This window comes from Vigna angularis, chromosome 7 (genome assembly GCF_016808095.1).
Source record: "Vigna angularis cultivar LongXiaoDou No.4 chromosome 7, ASM1680809v1, whole genome shotgun sequence".
NCBI lineage: Eukaryota > Viridiplantae > Streptophyta > Magnoliopsida > Fabales > Fabaceae > Vigna > Vigna angularis.
The window spans coordinates 20772714-20797613 of record NC_068976.1 but is presented as its reverse complement, the minus strand read 5'-3'; the positions used below and the strand labels follow the sequence as shown (position 1 = coordinate 20797613).

The window sequence follows — 24900 nt, the reverse complement described above, 5'->3', positions numbered from 1 at the left end:
ATGAATTTAATTTTAAAACAATCACTAAAAAAATCATCAAATTTACGATACGAATAATTTGTAATATTACAAAAAAGTATTCATATGATTAGTATTTTTTTTAAATATAATCTCTAGTCTATTTATTTCTTATATGTCATTTTTATAATATATATTTTAATTAGAAGAATTTGATGTTACTTGATATGATCTAATTCTGCTGAATGACTATGACTTTTTTTAGCTCTCACATTATTCTGTTCAACTTTCCTGCTCCTAAGTGGGCTCCCTTCATGAAATTCTTTATCGTTTGTTTCTCCTTAGTTAAGTCACAAAGGTGGATTTGTCTTTCTCCATGCTCCCTTCATTTGCAAGAAGACCCACTCAAAACTCTGACCAGCGACCACAGAGTTTTGGTTTCACTCATCCAATTTCTGTTTCACTGTCTTTGACTTTTGGTTGTGGCAGCCTAGCTAAGTAAGAGTAACCATGGAATTACCATACCATACTTTTCTTCTAAGGTATTGATGAAGCTGACACTGTTCCTGGCTTGGGAAAATTCACGTAGCGTGTGGCTCAAAATTTGTTGCTATGCACGCTATAAGCGGTAAAATTGATTTCAAAACTTCAAATCTTTTGAAATTATCATCAGACAGACATTGACTTCAACATAAGTGTCTGTTATCTTTATTTTCCGAAAAACTATAAATTGTTTTGGAAAATAAAAATCATACACCGTCTCCTATTAGAAGCTTTACAATTCATTTTAAGAGGTCATAAATGTTATAACACTTTGTTGTGAATGAAACCGCGTGGTTGGACACAACCTTTGACATACATCAGGCTTCCAAGTCTTTCTCATTGTTGTTACTGATAAAGTCACACGATTGAAAGCTCAGAGTCGCACCACCTTGCTTTTCAACCCTTCTTTCTTCCTCTTCTCACCTTCAAAAACAATTCCCATCTGCCAAAGCCAATGTTTTGTCCTCAAAACACATAAGTTCACATTTTTTTGTAATTTCCATTGTCTATCCCCTCATCTTCTTTAATCTTCCTTCGTTTTAAGATTTTGCCTGTGATTAGTTGCCTTTGAGAGAAACCTGTGAACTCGGTTCCTTCTTTCACCCTCTTGGGCTAGCTCAGCTCAGAAACTCTGCCTAGGTGCTTGATCTAGGATTCATCGGGCACAAGAAAGAGGTTATTATCAATACCATGGTTTTGAAGGTTTCTCTCATTATTGTTCTCCTTGTGACATGCTCCTGTGTCGTGGAAGCCTATTCTAGGAATCACGATCACCGTCACAACCAAAATGGATCTTCTATGGCTGCCATAAAGTTTCCTGATCATCCAAGCTTTAGTACTGTCTCTTCTTCTGGGGACACTGATTGCAGCCTCTCGAGTTCTGAGGAACTCGGGCATTCTGGGTCTACCATGACATCAGGTGAAGAAACTGATCAAAAGGGTGAGGCTTTTCCAGCTCCAAGACCGCACAAGCAATTGGTGAAACTCCACTTGAAACACAGGTCAGGGAGCGAAGATGCTGAGCCTAAACAATCTGTGGTTGATTCCACCGTGAGGGATTTGACCAGAATCCAGAACCTTCACAGAAGGGTCATAGAGAAGAAGAATCAAAACGCCATTTCAAGGCTGCAGAAGTCACAGAACCAACCAAAGCAGTCCTTCGAGCCTGTGGTTTCTCCGGGGGCTTCGCCGGCAAGTGGGGTTTCCGGGCAGCTTGTGGCAACTTTGGAATCTGGGGTGAGTCTTGGCTCTGGTGAGTACTTCATGGATGTGTTTGTGGGCACACCTCCTAAGCATTTCTCTCTGATACTTGATACTGGTAGTGACCTTAATTGGATCCAATGTGTTCCTTGCATTGCATGTTTTGAGCAAAGTGGACCATATTATGACCCCAAAGATTCTAGTTCTTTTAGGAATATAAGCTGTCATGATCCACGGTGCCAACTGGTTTCATCCCCTGATCCACCTAGGCCTTGCAAAGGTGAGAATCAGAGCTGTCCCTACTTCTACTGGTATGGAGATGGTTCAAACACAACTGGAGATTTTGCAGTGGAAACCTTTACCGTTAATCTCACCACTCCTTCTGGGGGGTCAGAGCTGAAGCATGTGGAGAATGTGATGTTTGGATGCGGTCATTGGAATAGGGGTCTCTTTCATGGGGCAGCTGGTTTGCTAGGCTTGGGGAGAGGACCATTGTCATTTGCTTCTCAGATGCAATCTCTCTATGGCCACTCCTTTTCCTATTGTCTTGTGGATAGAAATAGCAATGCAAGTGTGAGCAGCAAATTGATTTTTGGTGAGGACAAGGAGCTGCTCAGCCACCCCGATTTGAATTTCACTTCTTTTGCTGGTGCAAAAGAGGATTCAGTTGACACATTTTACTATGTCCAGATAAAGTCTGTTATGGTTGATGGTGAGGAGTTGAAGATACCTGAGGAAACTTGGCATTTGTCAGCAGAAGGTGCTGGTGGTACCATAATTGATTCTGGCACCACATTAACATATTTTGCTGAACCTGCTTATGAGATTATCAGGGAAGCTTTTGTGAAGAAGATTAAGGGCTATGCACTCATTGAAGGCCTTCCTCCTCTGAAGCCATGTTACAATGTGTCAGGAATTGATAAGATGGAGCTACCTGACTTTGGAATTTTATTTGCTGATGGAGCAGTGTGGAATTTCCCGGTGGAGAATTACTTTATCCAGATTGATTCTGATATTGTTTGCTTGGCTATTTTGGGAACTTCTCGATCTGCTCTTTCAATAATCGGAAACTATCAGCAGCAGAATTTCCACATACTATATGACATGAAGAAATCCAGACTTGGTTATGCAGCAATGAAGTGTGCTGATGTTTAACATTTTCTTGGATTTGTGTCGGAAATTTCAGGTAGACTGAAAATCAGACTGTTTCACTCACTTGTATACTATGAAATCGTGATGTGTAAGATCTCCAACAATTTGAAAGATGTATACTGCTGTATAGCCGCATACTTGCAAACATGGTGAGACAGGGAGGTAGGTTTTGGGTTTTCCCTTAGATGAAAATTAGAAGGTGATATACACAAAAATAAAGAAACATGTAAGAAGTGATTATAGAACTAGGCTTCAGACAATTACACAAACCGCGTCATAACAGACACAGATATTGTTTTTTGTACACATTTTAACTGCTTCAATTTTGAGTGTCTCATTTAATTGTAATACTTTGTTCTTTCTATTCTATAAGATGTTCTCTCATGTATATGTATAAACAAGAAATATAGAAACTCAGTTTTTTCAAACTGGCAATGGAAGTTCTGTATGCTGCAACATCTGGTGTCACTATTCTATTTTCTGGTAGAATGTCTCTTTTAAATCTTATACTTTTTTTTTCTTTTAAAATGAAAAATAATTAAATAATGGCACATGGACATGGTTGCTTCGAAGATGTCGCATCAAAGTATTATTCAATAGCTTTTTTGTTAGGTACACTGCCAACTTCTTAACAAAATAAAAAAATGCATGCTACCAAAGAACAGGTCAACTGTATTATTGGCATAGGTAGTCTGACAGTAATCCAATGAATAATACAACTTATGTGTCAATTTTATTTGATTTTCCTCAGCCCCAAGATGTTATATGAAGCCAAAGTATCTAAAATAAAGTAATACAAACTATAAAAAAAGTGTTATTACCATTTGTTGAACTGTATTTCTTTCTACTATTACTGTAATTGCTGCATCAGCAACAAATATATGAACTGAGAAAGTTATATTTAAAGTTTTGATTTTGGTGTTGTCTCCATGAGCGGAGCAATCTTTGTAGACTATCACCATATATTTAGTTTCCTCCAAATTTGAAGCAACATGTTATAGTTTATTCGTTTTTGGTCCATATTCAAACCTGGGGTATTAATTTTCAATTGGAGATGGTGTTTCAGGCTGAGAATATTGGTAGAGTGAGACATGAAGTAGGTGAAAGAATTTTTATGAATATTTATGTTACTTGTGTGTGGCATTTATAATATTTTATTGTATGTATCCCTGTTATTATTTTAAAGATTTATATTTTGATTTTGGAAGAAACGTGTTGGATTCAAAGCGCGTTGTTTGTTTGCTATGTTGGATGGTGTGGACCGTGGAATCATTTGCGCCCATCCCAGATTAATATTATTTATAAATAATAATTTATTACAATATTATTTATAAATTTTTTATTTATTTTAATAACTAAAATTTATTTTATCTATAACTATAAATACTTTTTGTTTTTTTTCAATTTTACTCTTTTAATTACTATTTTTAAAATTTGAATAATTTATAGATATTAGAAAAATGTATGAACAGGTCTTCACACTAATAATAGTTATAATATTATTATTATTATTTTCTATTTGCACATGCTTCTTTTTCTTTCGGATGCTCCCTAGTTATAGGATATGAAGATAAAAAATGAACGAGCATTGTGTTGATATACATAGGTTACATGTGGAAAGAAAAATAAATTGAGGTTTAATTATTATAATAATTTGTTGTATTTTAATTTACAGTGGATAATGATATTTTGAAAATATTTTTTTGAGAATATTTTAATCTTATTTACGTTAACCCGTGGAGTAATTTTGTATCTCGTGATAACACTTAAAATGTTATAAAAAAATGCTGTAAAATTATGTTTATCCAAAGTAAAAATATTGAATTGGACCTGGGCTTCACTTGCACCCAGAATGAACTAGTCGCATAGGGTTTAGTTTACACAGTAATTGATTGAGAGTTGCTCCCTCCACCACCACCAACCGCTTCCTGCACCTCCTCATACCTTATTTGCCCTTCTATAAAACGGATGTCAACATTCGTTTCACCTTCAACGGAGGTTGACATCCGTAACATCCATTTACATATTTTATATTTTAGTTTATTATTTTTATTTAAGAAAAAAAAACTTCAACGGATGTGGCCACATCCGTTAACGGATGTGCCACATCCGTTTAATAGATTTTTAAAAAGTTTTTTATTTATTATTTAAATAATAATATATAAATTAAAATAATAATAATTATTTTATTAAATAAAATAAAATTAATTTATAAATAATTAAATAATAATTTTTAAAAAATTAAATAATATTTATATATTAATTTAAAATATAAAAAATTAAAAAATTAAAAACTAAAAAACAAAAAAAGGTAACGGATGTCGCCACATCCGTTAACAGATTGGCACATCCGTCTTCATATATTTATAAAAAAAATTTAATTATTATTTAAATAATAATACATAAATTAAAATTAATAATAATTATTTTATTAAATAAAATAAAATTAATTTATAAATAATTAAGTAATAATTTTAAAATAATTAAATTATATTTATATATTAATTTAAAACAAAAAGGATAAAAAAGCTAAACTAAAAAACAAAAATGCAACGGACGTGGCACATCTGTTTTAATATATTTATAATAAATTTATTAATTATTATTTAAATAATAATACATAAATTAAAATTAATAATTATTATTTTATTAAATAAAATAAAATTAATTTATAAATAATTAAGTAATAATTTTAAAATAATTAAATAATATTTATATATTAATTTAAAACAAAAAAATAAAAAAACTAAAAGTTAAAAAGCAAAAAGGCAACGGATGTCGCCACATTTGTGGAAGAATTTTTTCTTCAACGGATGTTGACATCCGTTGAAGAAAAGAGATGGGGTGTAGGATATTTTAAAATATAAAGGATAGTTTTGGAATTTAAAAAAAATGTGGTGGTGGAGGGAGGTGATGTAGGGAGTAACCCTCTAATTGATTATCTATTAGCAGAGGAACAGCAATTGACGGAGCAATCGAAATCGGTGGGGATGGTTGCTGTTAGGGTGAGTAATTACAATGTTTCGATGATTATTGTTTTTAATTTAGTTTGGAGAGTGTGTGGATTCTAACGTGGCTGTGATTATGGTTGAAGCAGTTTCACCAGTACCAGGTGGTGGGAAGGGCTCTTCCTACCGAATCCGATGAACATCCTAAGATCTACCGCATGAAACTCTGGGCCACCAACGAGGTCCGTGCCAAATCCAAGTTCTGGTATTTCTCCTTTTCTTCTTCCAAATGCTGCTAGTTCATGTTACTGAATAAATACAAAAATTGCAATGCTTTCTAATTCTGAAAACGGCGGCCATCGATTACTTTTTTTTAATCATTGTTGTTTTTTGATAATTTTAATTTTTTAGGTATTTCTTGAGAAAATTGAAGAAGGTGAAGAAAAGCAATGGGCAAATGCTAGCCATTAACGAGGTGTGCACTTCTCAACTGTTTCTTGCACTGAACTGAATTACTACGACAGTTAGTTTTTTTACAAATTAAAAGGATAGCAGTGAAGCTATATTTTTGAAGAATTCTGGAGCTCCCCTTTTAGGTGTTTTTTTTTTTATTTCTTTAATGTTGGATTACTGGGTTTGATTAATATATCATTAACATTCAGAAATAAACTCCTCTCTCACCTGAGTATCAGCAACATTATTGCTTGCTGATTGGTTGGCAGGTGATGAAATTATGTATCCCTTCTAAAAACAGGAAGATGTTGGGTGAAATCAGTGAGACATTTTCATACTTGAGCCTTATGATTAGCATTTATTCATATTAGCAGTGTATCTTATTTTCAATTGATAGACTTATTTAGACAGTGGAGTAGGAAATAGTGTATGAGGTGTGAGAGACAGTGAAGTTTGGTTCGGACATTTGTGGGTGAATCATGGTCTAATCTAACCCTCTTTAGGAAACTAATACTTGAGCAAATATTTGTATTCAAGGTTTCAAATGCAGTCTAATTGAGCTGGACATTGATGGAGGTTTAATTTTTGTTTTGACTGCAGATTTTTTAGAAGAATCCTACCAAAAGAACTATGGAATTTGGCTGCGATATCAAAGTCGCACTGGTTATCATAATATGTACAAGGAGTACCGTGATACGACTCTGAATGGTACTGTTGAGCAAATGTACAATGAAATGGCATCTCGTCATAGAGTGAGGCATCCATGCATCCAGATAATTAAGACTTGCACCATGCCTGCTAAGCTGTGCAAAAGGGAGAGTACCAAGCAGTTCCACAATTCTAAAATCAAATTCCCATTGGTGTTCAAGAAAGTTAGGCCCCCAACTAGGAGGCTCAAGACAACATACAAGGCATCCAGGCCAAACCTGTTCATGTGATTCAGTTTATGTAACTTCCCTGCTTCTCATCTCGTGCTGCTTGATCCATTCGTGGTGTACATATAGGAAGTGCATAGAGAAAAGGTGATAATGTAGTGACAATCTCCAGTATCTGCAATCATATTTTGCATTCTTTCAAGGTCTGAAGATTGTTTTTGAAAGATGGAGTTTTAGTTAATTATATATATATATATATATATATATATATATATATATATATATATATATATATATATATATATATATATATATATATATATATATATATATATATTCTGCAGAATCACATATTTTCCTCTTTCTGGTGTACTTGTTCCACGATGCTTTTGAATTTGGTGATTACATTTTTGTTCCGATTCTGGGTTTATAGTTTGTTATTTGATATTTTTCTTCTCACCTTGTTACTGACCTTTGGTAATAACACTGGAACGTGAGAAACAATTGAAAAGTTTGAGATATTAGATTGATGTGATTAAATAACAACAATTTGTAAAACTTCTACTTTAAGAACTTCGAAATTTTTTCAAGCGTTATGCATTTACTTTGCAGGTAAGTGTTTCGTGCTAAAGCATCATGATTTTTATTATCATATTTTTATTGTGATTTTTATTTTATATTATTTGTTAGGACAATAATACAAATCCTATTCTTCTTTTTTACATGTGTCCACTAATTCTAAGGCTTTTATTTCCTGCACCCCACAAATTTTTTGGGCACCCCCTCACTTTTGAAATGATTATTTTGTCTTTTAGAAAAGTGACTTCTGGATACATATTCTGGAAGTTTTGTGGACTTTTTTTAAACAATATTTCCGGGACAAAATTTAGTAATGAAATTTTTGAAATGTAAGAAATGTGTTCTGGAATAAAATTAAAATAAAAACTTTCTAAAACTTGTAAAATACTTACTTTTAAAACACTAATTCTTCAGTACATCTAGATTGTACGTGAGATAAAATTTACATTTGAGATTGTATAATTTGAAATACTAATTTTTCAGTGCATTCTGAATTCTATAATCCAAAATATATTTTAAATTCTAGAACCGGTAACTTATTCGGAAGCACATTCTGCTCGCAGTTCTCTCACATTGTGGTCATTATTGTATACACATTGTGGTCGCTAATTCACTGTGGTCATTATTGTATGTATATGTATATTAATATGATGATAAAAAAGTATAAATATATATGTATATTGAAAGTAGAAATATCTAAATAATTAAATAAAAAAAATGAAATTGATGCAATGGAAGATAATAAGGATGGTTTAAAGAATGGAAGATAACATGGGTCGTAACGAGTTAAAATTGTAGGGAAGTAATTGAGATTTTGAAAACTGCAATGAAGTTTTGGTTTTTCACGAGTTAGTCCAAATCTTTGATTATATAAGTATAGTTTTCTTGGGATGGATATTAGTGGTTTAAAATTATGGGAAAACATTAACAAGTGGCATGAAAGGAACAAGACTTGTTATGATATTATTCTGCTAGAAAAACATTACTCTGCTTAAGCATTTGGTTTGAGAACGAGTATGTTTTTCTCAGACATGTTATGATAACGTGTGTTGATCACTGGGAAACAGAAGATAGTGTTCACCAGGGAAGTCTAACGACCCACTTTCTCTATCAGAACTCTCCATCAAAATCTGACACGCTTTTTTTCTTGTCCTTTTTCTGAAACTCCACATTCTCCACCATAAACTAAAAAAGCATGTGAAAGTTAACCCCACAACCACACCACTTTGAAATCTTACTTCATTATGTACCCTACACACCCCACTTTCATAACCATCATTTTTCATGCAACAACCACTGCTATTAGCCTATTATATTCAAAGAGTCTCACTTTATTAAGCTGGAATGTATAACTATCATCAAGGCTAAAACTTTATCTATTTTCGGCTTATTGACGAGTTCACTCTTGCTTCAAGATGATATAATTCTATCCTGATTTGGACAAAACTGTTTCGCTGTGCTAGCTGAGAAGAAAGGTAAGAGTGCTATGAATATTTCTCAAACACAGATACACACGCATAGAGTTATGTTATGCAAGTTTCCTAGGCCTGTTTGAGGAGAAACACATACAAATTTCAGAATGACACAGTTTTTCTGATGTTAAGTCTTCTTCACTAGCATTGGAGATTGAGTTGGTCATCATCATATTTTCAGCAAAAGAAGGAGGAATGGGAGTTCAGCAACCGCTTGGTGCTTTCCTCTTTCAAGTAAGTATTGTTTTTGTCATGTTTCTCATTGCTAGCGCATCTGAAGAGCACAAGAAAGCAAGAGGCAAACATTCAAGCAGAAAAGACCATAACTCGAAGGTATTTCATTCTTCTGTTGTATTCTTCCTAATTTTGTTCAATCAAGTTGGTGACATCATTTTCTTTACTCTGACTCTTGTCTGCATTGCTGTCCTTTTAGTTATAAATCTCTATTTCATGGATATCATGTTTTGTTTGTGAATTTGTGTGACTGATTCATGTGTGAAGATGAGTCCTAGACTTCAGTTCGAGATCACATTACATGGGCTTCTCTTGTGGGCTTCAATGGCGTTCTTGCTGCCTGTTGGTATACTAGTTATCAGACTGTCCAACAGAGAGGGGAATCGAAGAAGGCTTAGAATCATATTCTATGTTCATGCAGTTTTGCAGGAAAGTGTATCTAAACCCCTGTTACATTTTTATTTCAAAAATCATTTTTTTTTGTATACTTTATTAGTTTCTTAACCCTTTGCTTGGCAACCCATATTCGTAGTGGAAAAGAACAATTAATTTTATGGCTTCAATTTAGTTTAAAAGGGCTAGTTGTCCCACTGATTAACTTTTAATGATGGTGGAAGGGAGATAAGAATAGCAAGATTCCAAATTTGCACTTAATTTATTAGTCTAACTTGTTAGTCACTACATAAGGTCAAGTGAAGGGTACTGCATCTTTGTTTATTGAAAAGGACTATAATGAATGCTTTAAAGTCAAGAAAGAAGCTTTAAGAAATAATCCTTTTGGTTATTGCAAGTTCCAGGCTTTCTGTGTAATTTTTTATTGGAGCATGTGAAAAGAACTATGCAATTATGTTGTTGTCTGTATCAATAACCAAGCCTTAGCTCAAGTTAAAAGAAGGTCATAAGTGAATTTTGGTACACTATTAAGTAACTAGTTTCTTTTTAAAGCTTTCTTGCATTGATACTTCCCTTTCTATTAATTATTTGCACGTTTGTGTTTCTGTTCAACAGAAGCTTGCGGTACTTCTTGCTACTGCAGGAGCAGTCATGTCCATAAAAAATTTCAACAACTCCTTCAACAATAGTCATCAAAGATTAGGGGTAGCATTATATGGTATTATGTGGCTGCAAGTTCTAGTCGGTATTTTTCGACCACAAAGGTGAACCACCGAGTTGCCTTTTAGCCTTAGCTAAACCCCAAACTTAGGCAATGCAGTTACACTTTTCATATCCTTTAAATTTATTTAAAGATTTTTCATGTTATATGTTCATAAGTTCTGCATACAAAGAAGGATGATTAGGGTACAATTATTCTCTTGTTTTTCACAGGGGATCCAAAAGAAGAAGTCTGTGGTTCTTTGCACACTGGATAATGGGAACTACAGTGTCATTACTGGGTGTCCTAAATGTATTCATCGGCTTACAAGCCTACCGAGAAAAAACATCTAAAAGCATAACAACTTGGAATATACTTTTCAGTGTTCAGATATGTTTGATTGTGATCTGCTACCTTCTTCAAGAAAAATGGGTCTACATTCAAAACCAAGGAGTGGTTTAAGACAACTGAGTACAAACTACTGATTCCTACTTATCAAGATGCTGACTCTTGCTAAGAAAGATGTCTTATTGCTTTGCCATGTGTGCAAGTATTTGAAACACATAAGGGTACTGATAGACGTGAATTTCTCTCCATGTATGTTTCTGTTAGTTTCTTTTTTCTACAGAGAAGGCACAGTCATTGAAGAGTTTGTAATATCTTCTTGTGAGATACATTTTTTGTTGTGTTCTCCTAACAATCAGTTCTGATGTTTTTTTTTTTCGAACATTGAATTGTTGACGCTTGTATACTTCATGGAAATAGAACAACATATTACCCAAGATGTTTTTCAATGTTTAGGGACATTGTTTATCAGTGTTTATAAGCATTTCAAAATACAAAGAACTTTCTAACCAAAAGGGAAAGACAGAAACTATAACTAAAACAGGAGAAAACAAAACATTAGTCTGAGAAATTCTGTTAATATGACATTGATGTATCACTAAGTATCTTAATTGTATCACATTTCAAGGAAAAAGCTGTACATAGCCTGTTAATATAGCTATTCCTAGTATTATAAAAGGTGGAAGAATCACAAATGCTCCTATGGTTGCAAAGAAAACTGAATCATTCCTTTGTGACACTTCATTCAGGTAAGCTTGTCTTTTGATATTTCTCTTTTGTGAAATGGTCAAGAACTTTGCACTCACTTTCTTCAAGTTTTTACCCAGTGGAATGTTGAAATCATCATCCCTTTCTCCAACCAGCTGTGCAAGCTGTTCTCGTATTGTAAGTTTTCGAGAGCTACCATCACTTTCATAGCCTATAAACCAGAAATGTTTCAATCTGTCATCCTTTTTTGAAAATTAAAAAAGAAAAAGAACCAACTATTAGAAAGAGGTAATAACAAACAGACATGGCTATAAAATTTCCATTTTTTCACATAACTGGTGACACAAACATGCATTTCAGGAATGATTCATAAAAGGCATGGGAGAATTTTAAAAAGTTAGACAATGTAAGATGGGGAGAAAAGGTACATTATCATACGCCAAAAATGTAGATTTTACTCTTAAATGAAAAGGCTTTAGCTGATTTTTATCTGATGTCAGTTGCTATTATGTTATCACAAACTAACCTTATATCTCCATTAATTGAGCAAGTGTTTGAAGAAGGAAGAAAGGGTGCATTCACAGCTGATTTAATCGGTTAAAAAATTAAGGACAAACATCCTTATTTTCTCACTTACACATTTCCTCACATTAAAGGAGCTCAATTTCATTCAACTTTAAACAACTACAATGCCAAACACATAATCTTGGACTAACAAATCTTATTACATAAGCCAAATTTTACCATGAATTTGGTCTATGCTTAATAGTGATACCATCGTTATTGTTTCTTTTCTAAATTTGTACACTTACAAGGGGGACAAGGTAACATCAAAGTCAAGCTTTTTCGTGGTTCCATTGATATTTTAATGATCAAGCAGCAACATTTGAACCTTGTGGTCTCAAAAAAGTACCTATACTCTTGCTTTCAATTGCTTTATTAATGACAATAGAACAAACACATTCTCCAGCCATTTATATATCTTCTACATATTTCATTCATTAAAACTAAAACTTAACAAAAACAGAAAAAGACCTTCTAACAGTGATAAAAAAAAAGGCATTACAACAATAGCAGAAGACAACTCATTTGTCTCCCCTTCACATATCATTGATTTAAATAGAAGAAGATGTTAGTTTGAATACCAGTGTTTGGTGAGCTTGTAGATGTAAGTTGCTCCAAAAGATCCAACTGGGCACGAGAAGAAGATAAAGATCCTGGCAACACAAGTCCTCAGAAGTCAAGTCAGATATGAAAAAGAACTGCATACTGTAAAATTTAGAAGATTTTTCACAGAAATTTCAGCTGTTAAAGATAAAAACATTACAGCAAAACTTGACACACAGTGAAGAAATTAAATTAAATTGCAAAAATTTCAAATTCAATAAAAGTCCAGACTCATTTCTCCCCTTGTAGCCACGTGGATGCAGCAAATATTAAAATACAGCTGACATAACTTCTAACTTTTCTGAACATCAGTGGAGTGCCAACCATCCAAGAAAGCATAAATTCCTTTGATATGTTTAAAGAAACATAAAGAAACTAGTATGGAAATCCATGGTAATCTCCTTAAGCCCATATTTGAATTGAAAGAGTGAAATATATACCATTTCCAGAAGAAGCATCTGGGTATGAGATTCCAGTGTCAGTTCCTTGTGTTTGAGCACATGTTGTGAGGAAAGAGGAAGAAGGGTGAGAGAATTTGACGGGGTTGTTATGTTTGTGTGTGAGAAATGAAGGCTTTGAGTGAAGAGAAGCAGTGGTAGTGAGATTGATGGCCATGCAGTGAGTTTTTGAATTAGATGCTAATGCCATTCATTCATTCGTTTTGGTTTCAGCTTTGCATTCTAAGTGGCCAAAGGCGGCACTTTCCTGCCACAAATATTATCTGTGGAGGATTCTAGTTCTGAGTAGGACCACAACAATCACTCTTCTAAATAAATCCCCACCGTTCAAAACCATTTTCTTTTTTCTTTGCTTAATAAGGTCATAACACAATGTCAAGTTTATATAATGTCCTTTTCTAGGTGGAATTATGGCTTAAATTAATATTCTCTAGGTGCATTTTATTATTTTTTAGGTGATAGTTGTGTGTGTAATTATTAATGTTTTTATTATTAATATAAATTGTTTTTTCTTCTTAGTGTTGAGAAATCATACACCTATAATTATATTTTAGATACCGATTAAAGGAATTTAACGAAAATCATTTTATTTGATCATCTTAGACATTTTTATTTTACTTTATTTTTCTTGAATAAAAAGAATATCCAATAAAATTTCTTTGGGACATCATTTCATTTTTCTAAGAAATCAAAACCTTTCTAATTCTTTCATTTTGTAATTATTTATTCTCGAATATTTTGCAAGCCCAATCCTCATTATTAATTTTTAAGTCAATTTATCTACTTCTTTAATTAATCACTTATAAAATTATTATTATATTTGTACAATACAACAACAACAAATTAAAACAATAGAATGGTATTGGCAGAGAATAAGTTCCAATTCCACTGAAATAATAAAGCAATGGTATGTATTCTGTCAACTTGTTGGTTCCACAACTTTTTTTATTTCAAATTCAATTAAACAATTCACTTTAAAAATTAATTTTTAGAATACAGAAAAATAATAAAAGAGCTTTTGATAGAATACAATGTCATGGAGTGTTTATTTGGAGAAGAATAAGTTCCAATTCACTGAAAAGCATTTAAATAAAGCAAAGCACCATTTATTCTTTGGCTTAATATTACAAAACTAATAATAATATTACAAAACTAATTATATTTTACTTTTATTTATATCATTTCCTTTTAATCGGTTCTAGTGTTCTCTTTTTATTTAATAATGTTATCTGAAAGGGAATGCTTTTGATGATCACATTTATTTTTATTTCTTATTCGACATTTTTTAATCATCTTTATTGTAATTTTATCTTTTTTAATAAATAAAAAAATTATTTATAAAAAATCCTAAAAATAAGAATCAAACTTTTGACTCAAAAGAACTAGCCATTCTTTTTTAATTTTGAATATTTTCTAATATATATATATATCTGAAAATTGTATTAGTGTTTAAATTTAAAAGAAATGGATCCTAAAACGTGTTTCCTCTGCATACATAAAGTAAATATCCGTGTGTTTTGAGAGTTAATACTTCAATTTCCAGTTAAATGAAGCAAAAGCTGCTGATCATAGTTTTAAAGTGCACGTGGACCCAAATGTTTCAGACGCGTCACCGAAACCAACCGTTCAACGTTGGTTTGGGCAAGTTGGCACCTTTTCTTAAGAAGATGCACACCGTCTCTTTCTCCCTCACCATGCAACGCAGACAACAATATTAAAGAAACCAACAAGGTTTCTGCTGTTATCTACTACGTTAATGGCCAAGCAGGTTGTTCCTCCTCAATCTCACCCATATGCCTTTCATGTCTCTGGCCCTCGCAATTTCACTTCCCTCAATTGGAGGGACCTTATTGTTTCAAGTTGGTAATTATACATTTCAATTCTCACTTCAATTTCGCTTCTTGCATTTCCTCATTCTTCATCCCTTGCCTTTGATCTGAACATTTTTTGAATTTGCCACTGGTTAATGTTTGTTGGGGTGTTGAAAAGAGAGAAAGTGGTGTGCGTGGTTTCTACTGTGAAATTTCTTTGTTTGCTGATCGGTTTTGAAAATGTTAGAACAATGGGTTGGATCATGTCGGTGTGAAGTTGTGAACTTTACCAAATGGGTTTCCAAAGTTTTTTACTTTTCGGTTTCTGATAATTGAAGCAATCATCACGAAATGAAAATATAACATAATTTATCAACTGATTTTATTCATAGTGTTGAAATAGAACTGGGTTGTTTGGATTCCAAGACCTAAAAGATAGAAATGATGAATTTCCAAATCTGCAGAGGTTAATAATATATACTTTTTGTGGCTCTCATTGCGCTGTTGTTAATCAAGGACTGCCATTTCTTCCATTTCCAAGTTATAATTTTTTTCTTCATTATCTGTTTGTTGTAATCTTCACCATGATACCCGATTTCTTAGTTACATTATTTAAGCATTTGGAAAAGAATTTTGGGGCCTTAATATAGTATTATCATTTTTATTATTTTCTTCTGAGATTTTGGTTCGGTAGAGATTGAACTAGTTCACTCGGGGTTATGAATTAGCTTAAATTTCTGTACCTTGGTAATCCAGGCTTGTTTTAGAAAAAAAAAATAGCTTAATGTATCCGTTTTCTGAAAGGGACATCTAAGAAAGTTAGAGTAATCACTTCTCATAAATATAATATTCATTCCCAAATCAAACATGTACACATACTCTGCAGGTTCTGCATTAAAGTGATTTCTGACACAAGTCCAAACTCACCCTTAGAAGCTTTTTTGTTTTTCTCTCTTTTAGAGCTAACCAAGTCATCTTAAATTTTGGTCTATAAGATCCTTTATTTTTGGGGTTAACTCAAGCAATTAGTCAAATTTGATGGAAAGGTTTGATAGTTTAAGTTTCACTCACATTCTTTAGAAACATACATGAATGCTGATATTGTTAACGTAATGCAGGAAGGATGCAAATTACAAGAAAACTGTGATTGCCTGCTTTATACAGGCAGTATATTTGCTTGAACTTGATAGGCAAGAGAAGAGAACACAGGGAAATAGTCTTGCTCCAAATTGGTGGATTCCCTTCAAGTACAAGTTTAAACAAACACTGGTTGATGCAAGAGACGGATCCATTTTTGGTGCGATTCTTGAATGGGACAGATCTTCTGCACTGTCTGAGCTGATACCAATGAGACCAAGTGGTGCCCCCAGAGCAGTCTTAGCACTGAGAGGAACATTACTGAAAAGCCCTACAATGAGAAGAGACATAGAAGATGACCTCCGTTTTCTCGCTTGGGAAAGCTTGAAGGGTTCTGTGAGGTATAAAGCAGCTCTGGAGGTACTAAAATTGATCTGTGGTAAATATGGAAGCAACAATGTATGCATTGCAGGACATTCATTGGGAGCTGGTTTTGCTCTTCAAGTTGGGAAGGAACTAGCAAAAGAAGGGATTTTTGTGGAGGCACATTTGTTCAATCCACCTTCTGTTTCACTAGCCATGAGTTTCAAAAGTATTGGAGAAAAGGCTGAGTTTGTGTGGAACAGACTTAAATCCAAGCTTCCTTATGGTAGCAGTAGTGATGCTCACATCAGTAACGATGCAGACATATGTTCAGGTGCAGGATTGAAGAGTAAGATGCCTCAAGCATCTGGTTCTGATATGGCAAAATGGGTTCCTTATTTGTATGTTAACAATGGTGACTATATATGTTGCTACTACAATGATGGTGGTGGCACAAAGGGAGAAGTTGCAGCAAAGGTGTTTGTTGTGTCTAAGGAGAAACAGAGGTTTGTTGAGGCTCATGGCTTGGAACAATGGTGGTCAAGTGATGCAGAACTTCACCAGGTTATCCATAGCAGCAAGCTCATTACCAGACAGCTTAGATCTTTATACACTGCTACTCCTTCTCAATTGAATTCATAACAATAGGGGGGTCAAATGTAATTTAACGTAAAATCAAATCAAATCAAACAACTAATTTAAATTTTGGCTCTTCTGATAAAATATAAAACTAATCATGATTAGTTCTAAAATCTTTTTCTCGAGAGTTGTTTTCTCTCTATACATGTTTTCAAGGGAATAATTTTACATGTGTATGTTGTATTTTATATTTAGTTTATAAACCAAGACAATTTGTTTTTGACAACATTGATATAAAGTATTTATCATTTTATTGGAAACTAATTTCTAGAATAAGTTTTATTATTTATTTTAAAAGAGGAGAGCGTTTTATTATTTATTAATTCATGTGAAAGAAATGTCTAACACTTTGTTTGTTTGAAGATGGGAACGAATAGCGCTGATTTGCAATATGAAGCACTTTTTTCATCTCTGGGAATGTAATGAGATTTGAAGCAGAGCATTCAGCACCAGATAACAAAGCATAATTACTCCTTCCCACAGTTTCACACCAAATATTTTATATAATGTTTCTTTTAATATCAAAATTGTTTTATTTTACATTATACAGAGTTAAGTGTAACTTTCCTTCGTTATTTTTTATTTATTTCATATTACATAATTTAATGTCATTTAGTTTAATTTAACAGTTTCTTATTCTGTAAATTTTTATATCAGTAATCATATTTCTTTTTCTTATTCTGTAACAATTTTTATATTAGTAATCATATTTCTTTTAATTTAACTATTTAAGATAATTTTAAAACGTATAATTAATTTTTATTAATTTTAATTTTAACTTTTTAATAACTGATTATTATTTTCTTAAAATTTATAATAACTTAGGTTATAAAAGACATAATTACAAAAAAAATAATATTATTTCACTTTATTAATTAGCAAATAAAAAACATTTTCTTAAATAATAAAATTCAAATTAAAATATAGATATAATCTATCAAATTAATTGTTTTTTTTTTATAAACATTTTTATAATTAAATATAACATTAAAAATTATCATTTAATATTACTTTTATAACTATTTTTATAATTAGAGACATTTTGATAATCTTTAATTTCTACCAATTAAATAATTTTTTTATGTATTGATTAAATCTTATACTAATTTTCACACATTTTACTTTTAAATTTATTCTCACTCATCTCCAAATTTTTTTAAAAAAACAATAATTAATTCATTCTCAAATCAATAAAACACATCTTAACATTGGATTTATTTTCTAAAGTGAACACACCTTAAAGCATTCGATTTTTTTAGCCATTAGAATCAACTTCACACGTTTTTAAATCCAGTACATATGACTGAAGATAATTTAAAAAATGCGTTCCATATCTCGTAAAATAAAAATAATTAAACCAACCTAATTATTGGAAGTTGGTTATTGTTACTTGAATAAGAGTGAAAATAAAAGTACGAGACTCATAATAAATTTTACAAATATATTTATTTCTTTTAATTTAAATTAATTAAAAAATAAAAGACATAAGCCTATAATAGGTAAAGTAGAAATTAATATAATCTTGAAATTAATAATAATAAAACGTGTTTAATTAATTAATTTCACCACAGAAATTTAAAGTATCAAAATGTGCCAATTTGACTCGCAAGATCATACACATAAATCAACTCAACCTATTCTATAAATCGATTCATTATGAATTAATATAAATCAATTTTATAACTAACTCATTATGAATTAATGAATTAAGTAGATTAACTAACTTAATAATGATTATTCTTCCAATCTATAATAATTATTTTTTCTATAATTAAAATATTCACCTATTTAATAAAATATTAATAAATAAAAATATGTTAAACATTTAAATTATTCAAATATTATTAAATAATATTTTAACTTTTAAAAATTAAAATTATTAAAAATCATATTATTAACTTACAATAAATAATTATAATTAAAACTTATAAAAAACAATAAAAGATGGTTATTGAGGGCTTACATATTTTTATAATTATTATTGTCTTAATATAATATATTATTATTGTGAAAGAACAGATAAAGTTGCTGTTATGTTTTTTAAGATTTTAAGGATTTTGAAAATATAAAAGATATAAGAAAAAATGTGTTGTAAATTTTTAGTTTTGATTTTTTAAATTTAAATAATAAATAATATACTTTTATCAAAAAGTTGCATTACACCAATATTTAATATTTATATAAAACTTAAAATAAAATTGATCCATTTAAAAAACTGAATTACAAAAATATCGAATATAAGGACTGTCACGTGAAATATTATTACACTCAATTGGCACTTGAACATTTTTTTAAATTAAAAAAAAATTGTATGAAACATTCAATCCACATCATTGTGAAAGACCCACGATATAGTAAAAAGAGATTAAATTTAAGCAACAGATCTCGGATGATAACTGAATTCAGATATCGAATTCAAATCCAAAAATGTCAACACTACAACCCCAAAATCACTTCAGTAGCATACAAAAACAACAATAAGAATGACATTCCATAAACACACTACACTATTTTCTCTACTCAAAGGCGTCATCGTCATCGTCAGGAAGGGGCTGACTGGCAGCTGCAGCAAGTTCAGCTTCATGCCTGCAAAAGTCACCAATACATAAATTTAAGAAATTTAAGATCAAAGAAACAATTATATCAAATGAGAACAATACAAATACGTTACAAAGACCTTCATGAATCAAGCAATGCATTTGTGGAGTATGGGAAACGAACAATTCCCATGCCCCATGATTAATTGAACTTAACATTATAGGACTGACTTTTTACTACAATTTTCCTCACTTTTTACAATCCACTTTTATAAAGCATTTTTAACTCCACGCAAATTGGCAATCATAAAAAGTAAATCAAGTAAAAGGGTGATGGAATCGGAAAAACGATATAGGTCATGACAGATGGGCTTACTGTTGTTGTGCAGCTAAATCAATTTGAACTTCAGGTGGAGCCAATGCAGGAGATTCTACGAAGTGCAAGTTAGGATCACTGAAAAAATGACAGAGGCAGCATACAAGTCGATACGCATTTTAAAATGCAAATAAATAGAAATTATGAAGTGAAAAGGTTCAGTGGCTCTACCCTGCAAGTTTACGAGCAAGATACAAAAATGGCTTCTCAAAGTTGTAGTTACTCTTAGCTGAGATCTCGTAGTACTGCAAATTCTTCTTCCTGTGGAAAGTAACCTGTTTTGCCTTCACCTGCCTGTTCTTGACATCAACCTTGTTACCGCAGAGAACAATTGGGATGTTTTCACAGACCCTGAAAAATCATTTTAGGCAGAAATCCCAAGGTGTCAAATTAACCACACAATTCCAAAAAAAATAGATACAATACATTCAAAATGGTTTAGAGGACTTCGTTTACGAACCTGCAAAGATCACGATGCCAGGTGGGGACATTTTTGTAGGTTAATCGAGCAGTAACATCAAACATGATAATCGCACATTGCCCATGAATACTGCAACGCAAGACACCGTTTAACACAAGCATTAGGAGTTTGCATAACTGAAGAATTCAATAAAAACTTAGAGGCACTTCTAATGGAACAACTTAAAAACCTCGTTGTAGTACTGAGATTCCGTACATCTAAACACATTAAACCTAAAAGAAATAAAAAACTACAAATGCAAGTAACTACAAGCAACAACGCCAACTGAGACAGAGTATACAATCAAAACGTATGCAGAAGTGGCGATCGAAAAGAAAAGTTAAGTGTCCTAACAGTATCCACGGTTTGTTCACACAAATTTGAGACCAAATGGCTTACTAGTATCCATCTCTGAGGCCACCAAACTTCTCCTGTCCAGCCGTATCCCAGCAGTAGAATCGAATCTTTCCACAGTTAGTGAAAAAATCCAATGGGTGAACCTCCACACCGATTGTCGCTGTTATAGACAAGAAAAATCGAGATAAGCAATAAGCTTAACGTGACACATAACATTAACCATAATTCAATTATAAACGAATCTAACGTTCGTATTTCTTCTCGAATTCCCCAGTAAGATGCCTTTTCACAAAGGTTGTCTTTCCTGCAAATTTCGCCACAAATAAGCTCATAGCCAAGGTATAACAAAGATCGCTACAATAGAATAACTTCTAATAACTGAAAACATAAGCCAATCGGCGAAAACAAAAGTGAGATAAAAAGAATAAAATCGTACCTGTGCCACCGTCGCCAACAATTACGAGTTTGAAACTTGGGTAATCAACAGTTTGCTGATTGGGCAAAGCCTGAAAAATGACAGATCCAATTTGAATCAAAAAATAAAGGAAATTTTGAAAAACATGTGATTTTGTCAGAAAAAAAGAAAAAAAAAAAAAGAGCGTACCATGACGGAGAGAGGGTTTGTTGGTGTGGACACTAGTACTGTGTCGTTCTGAGGCGGTGAGGAGAAGGGGTTCGAAATGAGAGACGGAGCGAGGGTTTATTTAGAGGAAGGGTTTTCAAGCTTATTTATAGATAGATGTAAGAGCGTCAACATGACGCAGCATTTTCCACCCTTGGATTAAATTACGGATTCAATCTCATGTAGCAGCAGAAAACACAGATAAAGCTTCTGTTAGGATTCTTAAGAATTTAATGTTTTTGAAAATATAAAAGATACGCGAAATGTGTTATAATTTTTTACTTTTGATTTTCAACCTTTAATATATACTTTTATCCAACAGTTGCATTTCACAAGGTTAAACATCTTCTTCAAGTGAAATTGAAATTTATTATTATTTCTATTTTTAAATTATGATATACTACAATTAATCTATTTTAAATCATGATATATTTTGGTTTTTAAGTCATAAAAATAAATAAATATAATATTTTTTCACATATTAAAGATTGTGTGCTATATTTATTATTTTTAAAATTTTAAAATAAAAATATATCAAAAGAGATTAAATGAATTTCCATATTTAACCCTTTCACTACAATAATTGATATAATTTCACTGAAGTGGTAGTGATCGTACTTTCGTGTTGATTCTCAACCATCTTGTACACAGCAATTCGGACTCATCGGCACACCGTGATGGCGGTTCCACCTGAAACCCAGCTTGATGACAGCCCAACTGGCCCTCCAAGATTCACTTGGAGGGACCATATCAATTCTTGCTGGTCAGTTCTCAGATTAGTTTAATCTTTCACCATGTGTGTGTTGAATCTCTCTACATTAACGGCACGTGGGTTTTTTTTTTTTTTTGACAATATTCATATCCTGGTCCTTCAATTATAAAATGTATTACACCTGGTCTTATCTTTTACAAAAAAATTCATTTATCGAAACAGGAATCACACACGACACATTTTCATAAAATGAGAGATAACTAATTGAGGATTTATGTTTTTGGGACAAAGACTGATATTATGTGCGTGGATGTTGCTAATGATTATTTTGTGCCATGCAGGAAGGATTCAGATTATAAACGAATGGCCATGGCTAGCCTTGTAAAGGCAGTTTACATGCTTGAACTTGATAGACAGGAGAACAGAACACAGGAAAATGCTCTTGCTCCAAGTTGGTGGATGCCCTTGAAGTACAAGCTCACCCATAAATTGATTGATAAAAGGGACGGATCTATTTTTGGTGCAATATTTGAATGGGATAGATCTGCAGCATTGTCTGATTTTATACCAATTAGACCAAATGGTGCACCTAAAGCTGTTTTGGCACTCAGAGGAACATTACTCAGAAGCCATACAGGGCGAAGAGATATTGAAGATGACATCCGTTTTGCTGCTTGGGAAAGCTTGAAGGGCTCTTTCAGGTTTAAAGAAACTTTGGAGGCACTGCGATCAGTTTCTGATATGCATGGAAGGAGGAACGTTTGCATAGCAGGGCATTCCTTGGGGGCTGGATTTGGTCTTCAGGTGGGAAAGGAACTAGCAAAAGAAGGGATTAATGTGGAGGCACATTTATTTAATCCACCTTCTGTTTCACTAGCCATGAATATTGGATATATTGGAGGAGGGGCCGAGTATGTCTGGAATGGACTTAAATCTATGTTTGCGTCAGGTAATGAAGTCCAAGTTAGCAATGATGGACACAAGACTTATGGTATAAGTGTGAAACGATTTATGCGTCAGTTATCAGGTATGATGGATGCTTGTTTTGGTGTTGGAAATAGGGTTCCTCATTTGTATATTAACAGCAATGACTATATCAGTTGCCTTTACTTTTATGCTGATGGAACTAGAGAGATCAAAGACAACGAAAATATGGTTCCTGCAGATGGAGAAAATGTAGCGAAATTGTTTGTTGTCTCAAAGAAAAACCAGGAATTTCTTGAGGCGCATAGCCTGAAACAGTGGTTTTCAAGTGATGCAGAACTTGAGCAGGATATCCATAATTGCAAACTCATAAGCAAGCGACTTAGGTCTTTAAACATTGCTACACCTTCACTAGTAATACTTTTACTTTATCCACGTTTTGTTTCATTTTCCATGAGTCACATCAACAACATTAGAGAAACGACTGATTATGTCTGGAATACACTTAAATATGTGCCCCTATCTAGTGGAAAAGCTCAAGTCGGCAATGATGGAGACAATACTTTTGGTGTAGGTTTGAAGGGTTGGATATCTCAGTTATCTCGCTTGATGGATGCTAGCTTTTGGGTGGTGGAATGTGTTTATTATCTGAATGTTTACAAGAATGGTGGCACAAGAGAAAATACAATCGAAGAGAAAAAGGATCTTACAGATCGGCAACTTAGAGCAAAGTTGTTGGTTGTCTCCAAAGAAAAACAGAAATTTCTTGCATCTCATGGCCTGGAACAATGGTGGCCAAGTGATGCCGAACTTGTACAAACTATCCATGATAGGGAACACATTAGGCATTTATACAGCAGTACTCTTTGGGAAACAGCACATTTATTAAATCCATCTTTTGTTACACTTGCTATGAATCTCAGTAATATTGGAAAAGCTCAAGTGAGCAATGATGGAAACAATACTGGTGTAGGTTTAAAGGGTTGGATGCCTCAGTTCTCTAGCTTGAAGGATGCTGGTTTTGCAGTGGGCAAATGGGTTCCTCACATGTATAGTAACAGCAGTGACTACGTCAGCAGGCAACTTAGATCTTTATACTCTTCTACACCTCAAGTATCTCATCTATTCAATCTGCCTTCTATTGTACCAGACATGAGTCATAGAAATACTAGAGAAAAGGTAGGATTTGTCTGCGAAACTCAGGATAGCAATGACAAGATTTCAGGTACTGATTTGAAGAGTTGGATACCGCAATTATCTGGCTTGAAGGATACTGGTGTTGGAGTGAGCAATTGGATTTCTCAGCTGTATACTCGCAAGAAATGAAACAGCAGAAGACATGGAAAACATAGGTCCTTCGCACGTAGCACAAGGAAAGCCAAGTTGATAATGGATTATGTACATTACTTTAAAAAGATTTAGTTTCACTGTGCTTAATTTTATTTGCTTTGAAGTCTTTATATGTCATGTTTTAAAGCTTTTAAACAGAAGTAGAAGTATGGGAGATTTGCTCAACTGGGCCTGTTGTAACCTTTAACTGGCTCCTCTAAGGCACAACAATTGAGCTTTCTGGAGTTTGATATTCCTTGGGTCATTTAGGAACAACATCGATTTCTGTCACGAAAGAAATGGACTTCAATTAATTTATTTTACTCCATCGTGAGAACAGAATTCCTGATAATAATTAAAGAAACCTCTTTCTGTTGTAAGGTGAATGGCATGTGATTGAATTGATATCACTTACTAAAACTGTCTTTTCTTTCTCATAACATTGGTTGCGAAATAAAACTCAGTCTAATAATCTTAAATCGTTAGAATGCATTTTTCGTTGAAAAAT

At 32.8% G+C, this 24900-nt stretch overlaps 5 protein-coding genes across 6 annotated transcripts; 3 read left to right on the top strand and 2 right to left on the bottom strand.

Annotated features, from left to right (window-relative positions):
- Positions 1-1051: 1051 nt before the first annotated feature.
- On the top strand, positions 1052-7551 carry LOC108336499 (aspartic proteinase nepenthesin-1). The gene is given in 6 exon segments (XM_052880676.1): positions 1052-2850; positions 5739-5858; positions 5951-6066; positions 6213-6276; positions 6855-6873; positions 6876-7551. Coding segments are annotated over 6 exon segments (2295 nt in total). The 5' UTR covers positions 1052-1191; the 3' UTR covers positions 7193-7551.
- Positions 7552-11410: 3859 nt separating this feature from the next.
- LOC108336460 (uncharacterized) lies at positions 11411-13491 on the bottom strand. The gene is made up of 3 exons (XM_017572923.2): positions 13168-13491; positions 12706-12777; positions 11411-11771 (listed from the first exon to the last, which is right to left on the bottom strand). The coding sequence occupies exons 1-3, from the start codon at positions 13373-13375 to the stop codon at positions 11476-11478; spliced, it is 576 nt and encodes a 191-aa protein (XP_017428412.1). The 5' UTR covers positions 13376-13491; the 3' UTR covers positions 11411-11475.
- A 1260-nt stretch (positions 13492-14751) lies between these two features.
- LOC108338088 (GDSL esterase/lipase At4g10955) lies at positions 14752-17684 on the top strand. 2 transcript variants are annotated; one of them, XM_017574785.2, is made up of 3 exons: positions 14752-15048; positions 16115-17000; positions 17439-17684. In XM_017574785.2, exons 1-3 carry the CDS (start codon positions 14942-14944, stop codon positions 17496-17498), a joined length of 1053 nt encoding a protein of 350 aa, XP_017430274.1. In that variant the 5' UTR covers positions 14752-14941; the 3' UTR covers positions 17499-17684. The 2 variants fall into 2 exon arrangements, with proteins under 2 accessions (XP_017430274.1, XP_017430273.1); XM_017574784.2 differs by lacking the exon at positions 17439-17684 and having other exon boundaries at positions 14753-15048; positions 16115-17139.
- A 1743-nt stretch (positions 17685-19427) lies between these two features.
- LOC108338090 (GTP-binding nuclear protein Ran-3) lies at positions 19428-21568 on the bottom strand. Its single transcript, XM_017574786.2, has 8 exons — positions 21410-21568; positions 21242-21311; positions 21053-21109; positions 20848-20965; positions 20449-20538; positions 20160-20339; positions 19989-20066; positions 19428-19661 (listed from the first exon to the last, which is right to left on the bottom strand). The coding sequence occupies exons 1-8, from the start codon at positions 21410-21412 to the stop codon at positions 19592-19594; spliced, it is 666 nt and encodes a 221-aa protein (XP_017430275.1). The 5' UTR covers positions 21413-21568; the 3' UTR covers positions 19428-19591.
- A 494-nt stretch (positions 21569-22062) lies between these two features.
- On the top strand, positions 22063-24718 carry LOC108338087 (uncharacterized). Its single transcript, XM_017574783.2, has 2 exons — positions 22063-22190; positions 22481-24718. Exons 1-2 carry the CDS (start codon positions 22105-22107, stop codon positions 24387-24389), a joined length of 1995 nt encoding a protein of 664 aa, XP_017430272.1. The 5' UTR covers positions 22063-22104; the 3' UTR covers positions 24390-24718.
- The last annotated feature ends 182 nt before the right edge of the window (positions 24719-24900 follow it).

Coding starts and splice junctions, on each gene's coding strand:
- LOC108336460 (XM_017572923.2), bottom strand. CDS start 13,375: ATGGCATTAGCATCTAATTCAAAAACTCACTGCATGGCCATCAATCTC. Junction 12,778..13,167: donor AGATGCTTCTTCTGGAAATG/GTATATATTTCA, acceptor TTGTGTTGCCAG/GATCTTTATCTTCTTCTCGT. Junction 11,772..12,705: donor TACAAGCTCACCAAACACTG/GTATTCAAACTA, acceptor TCTGGTTTATAG/GCTATGAAAGTGATGGTAGC.
- LOC108338088 (XM_017574784.2), top strand. CDS start 14,942: ATGGCCAAGCAGGTTGTTCCTCCTCAATCTCACCCATATGCCTTTCAT. Junction 15,049..16,114: donor GACCTTATTGTTTCAAGTTG/GTAATTATACAT, acceptor AACGTAATGCAG/GAAGGATGCAAATTACAAGA.
- LOC108338090 (XM_017574786.2), bottom strand. Junction 20,539..20,847: donor GGCCTCAGAGATGGATACTA/GTAAGCCATTTG, acceptor CTTGCGTTGCAG/TATTCATGGGCAATGTGCGA. Junction 20,340..20,448: donor TGGCATCGTGATCTTTGCAG/GTTCGTAAACGA, acceptor ATGATTTTTCAG/GGTCTGTGAAAACATCCCAA.
- LOC108338087 (XM_017574783.2), top strand. CDS start 22,105: ATGGCGGTTCCACCTGAAACCCAGCTTGATGACAGCCCAACTGGCCCT. Junction 22,191..22,480: donor GACCATATCAATTCTTGCTG/GTCAGTTCTCAG, acceptor TGTGCCATGCAG/GAAGGATTCAGATTATAAAC.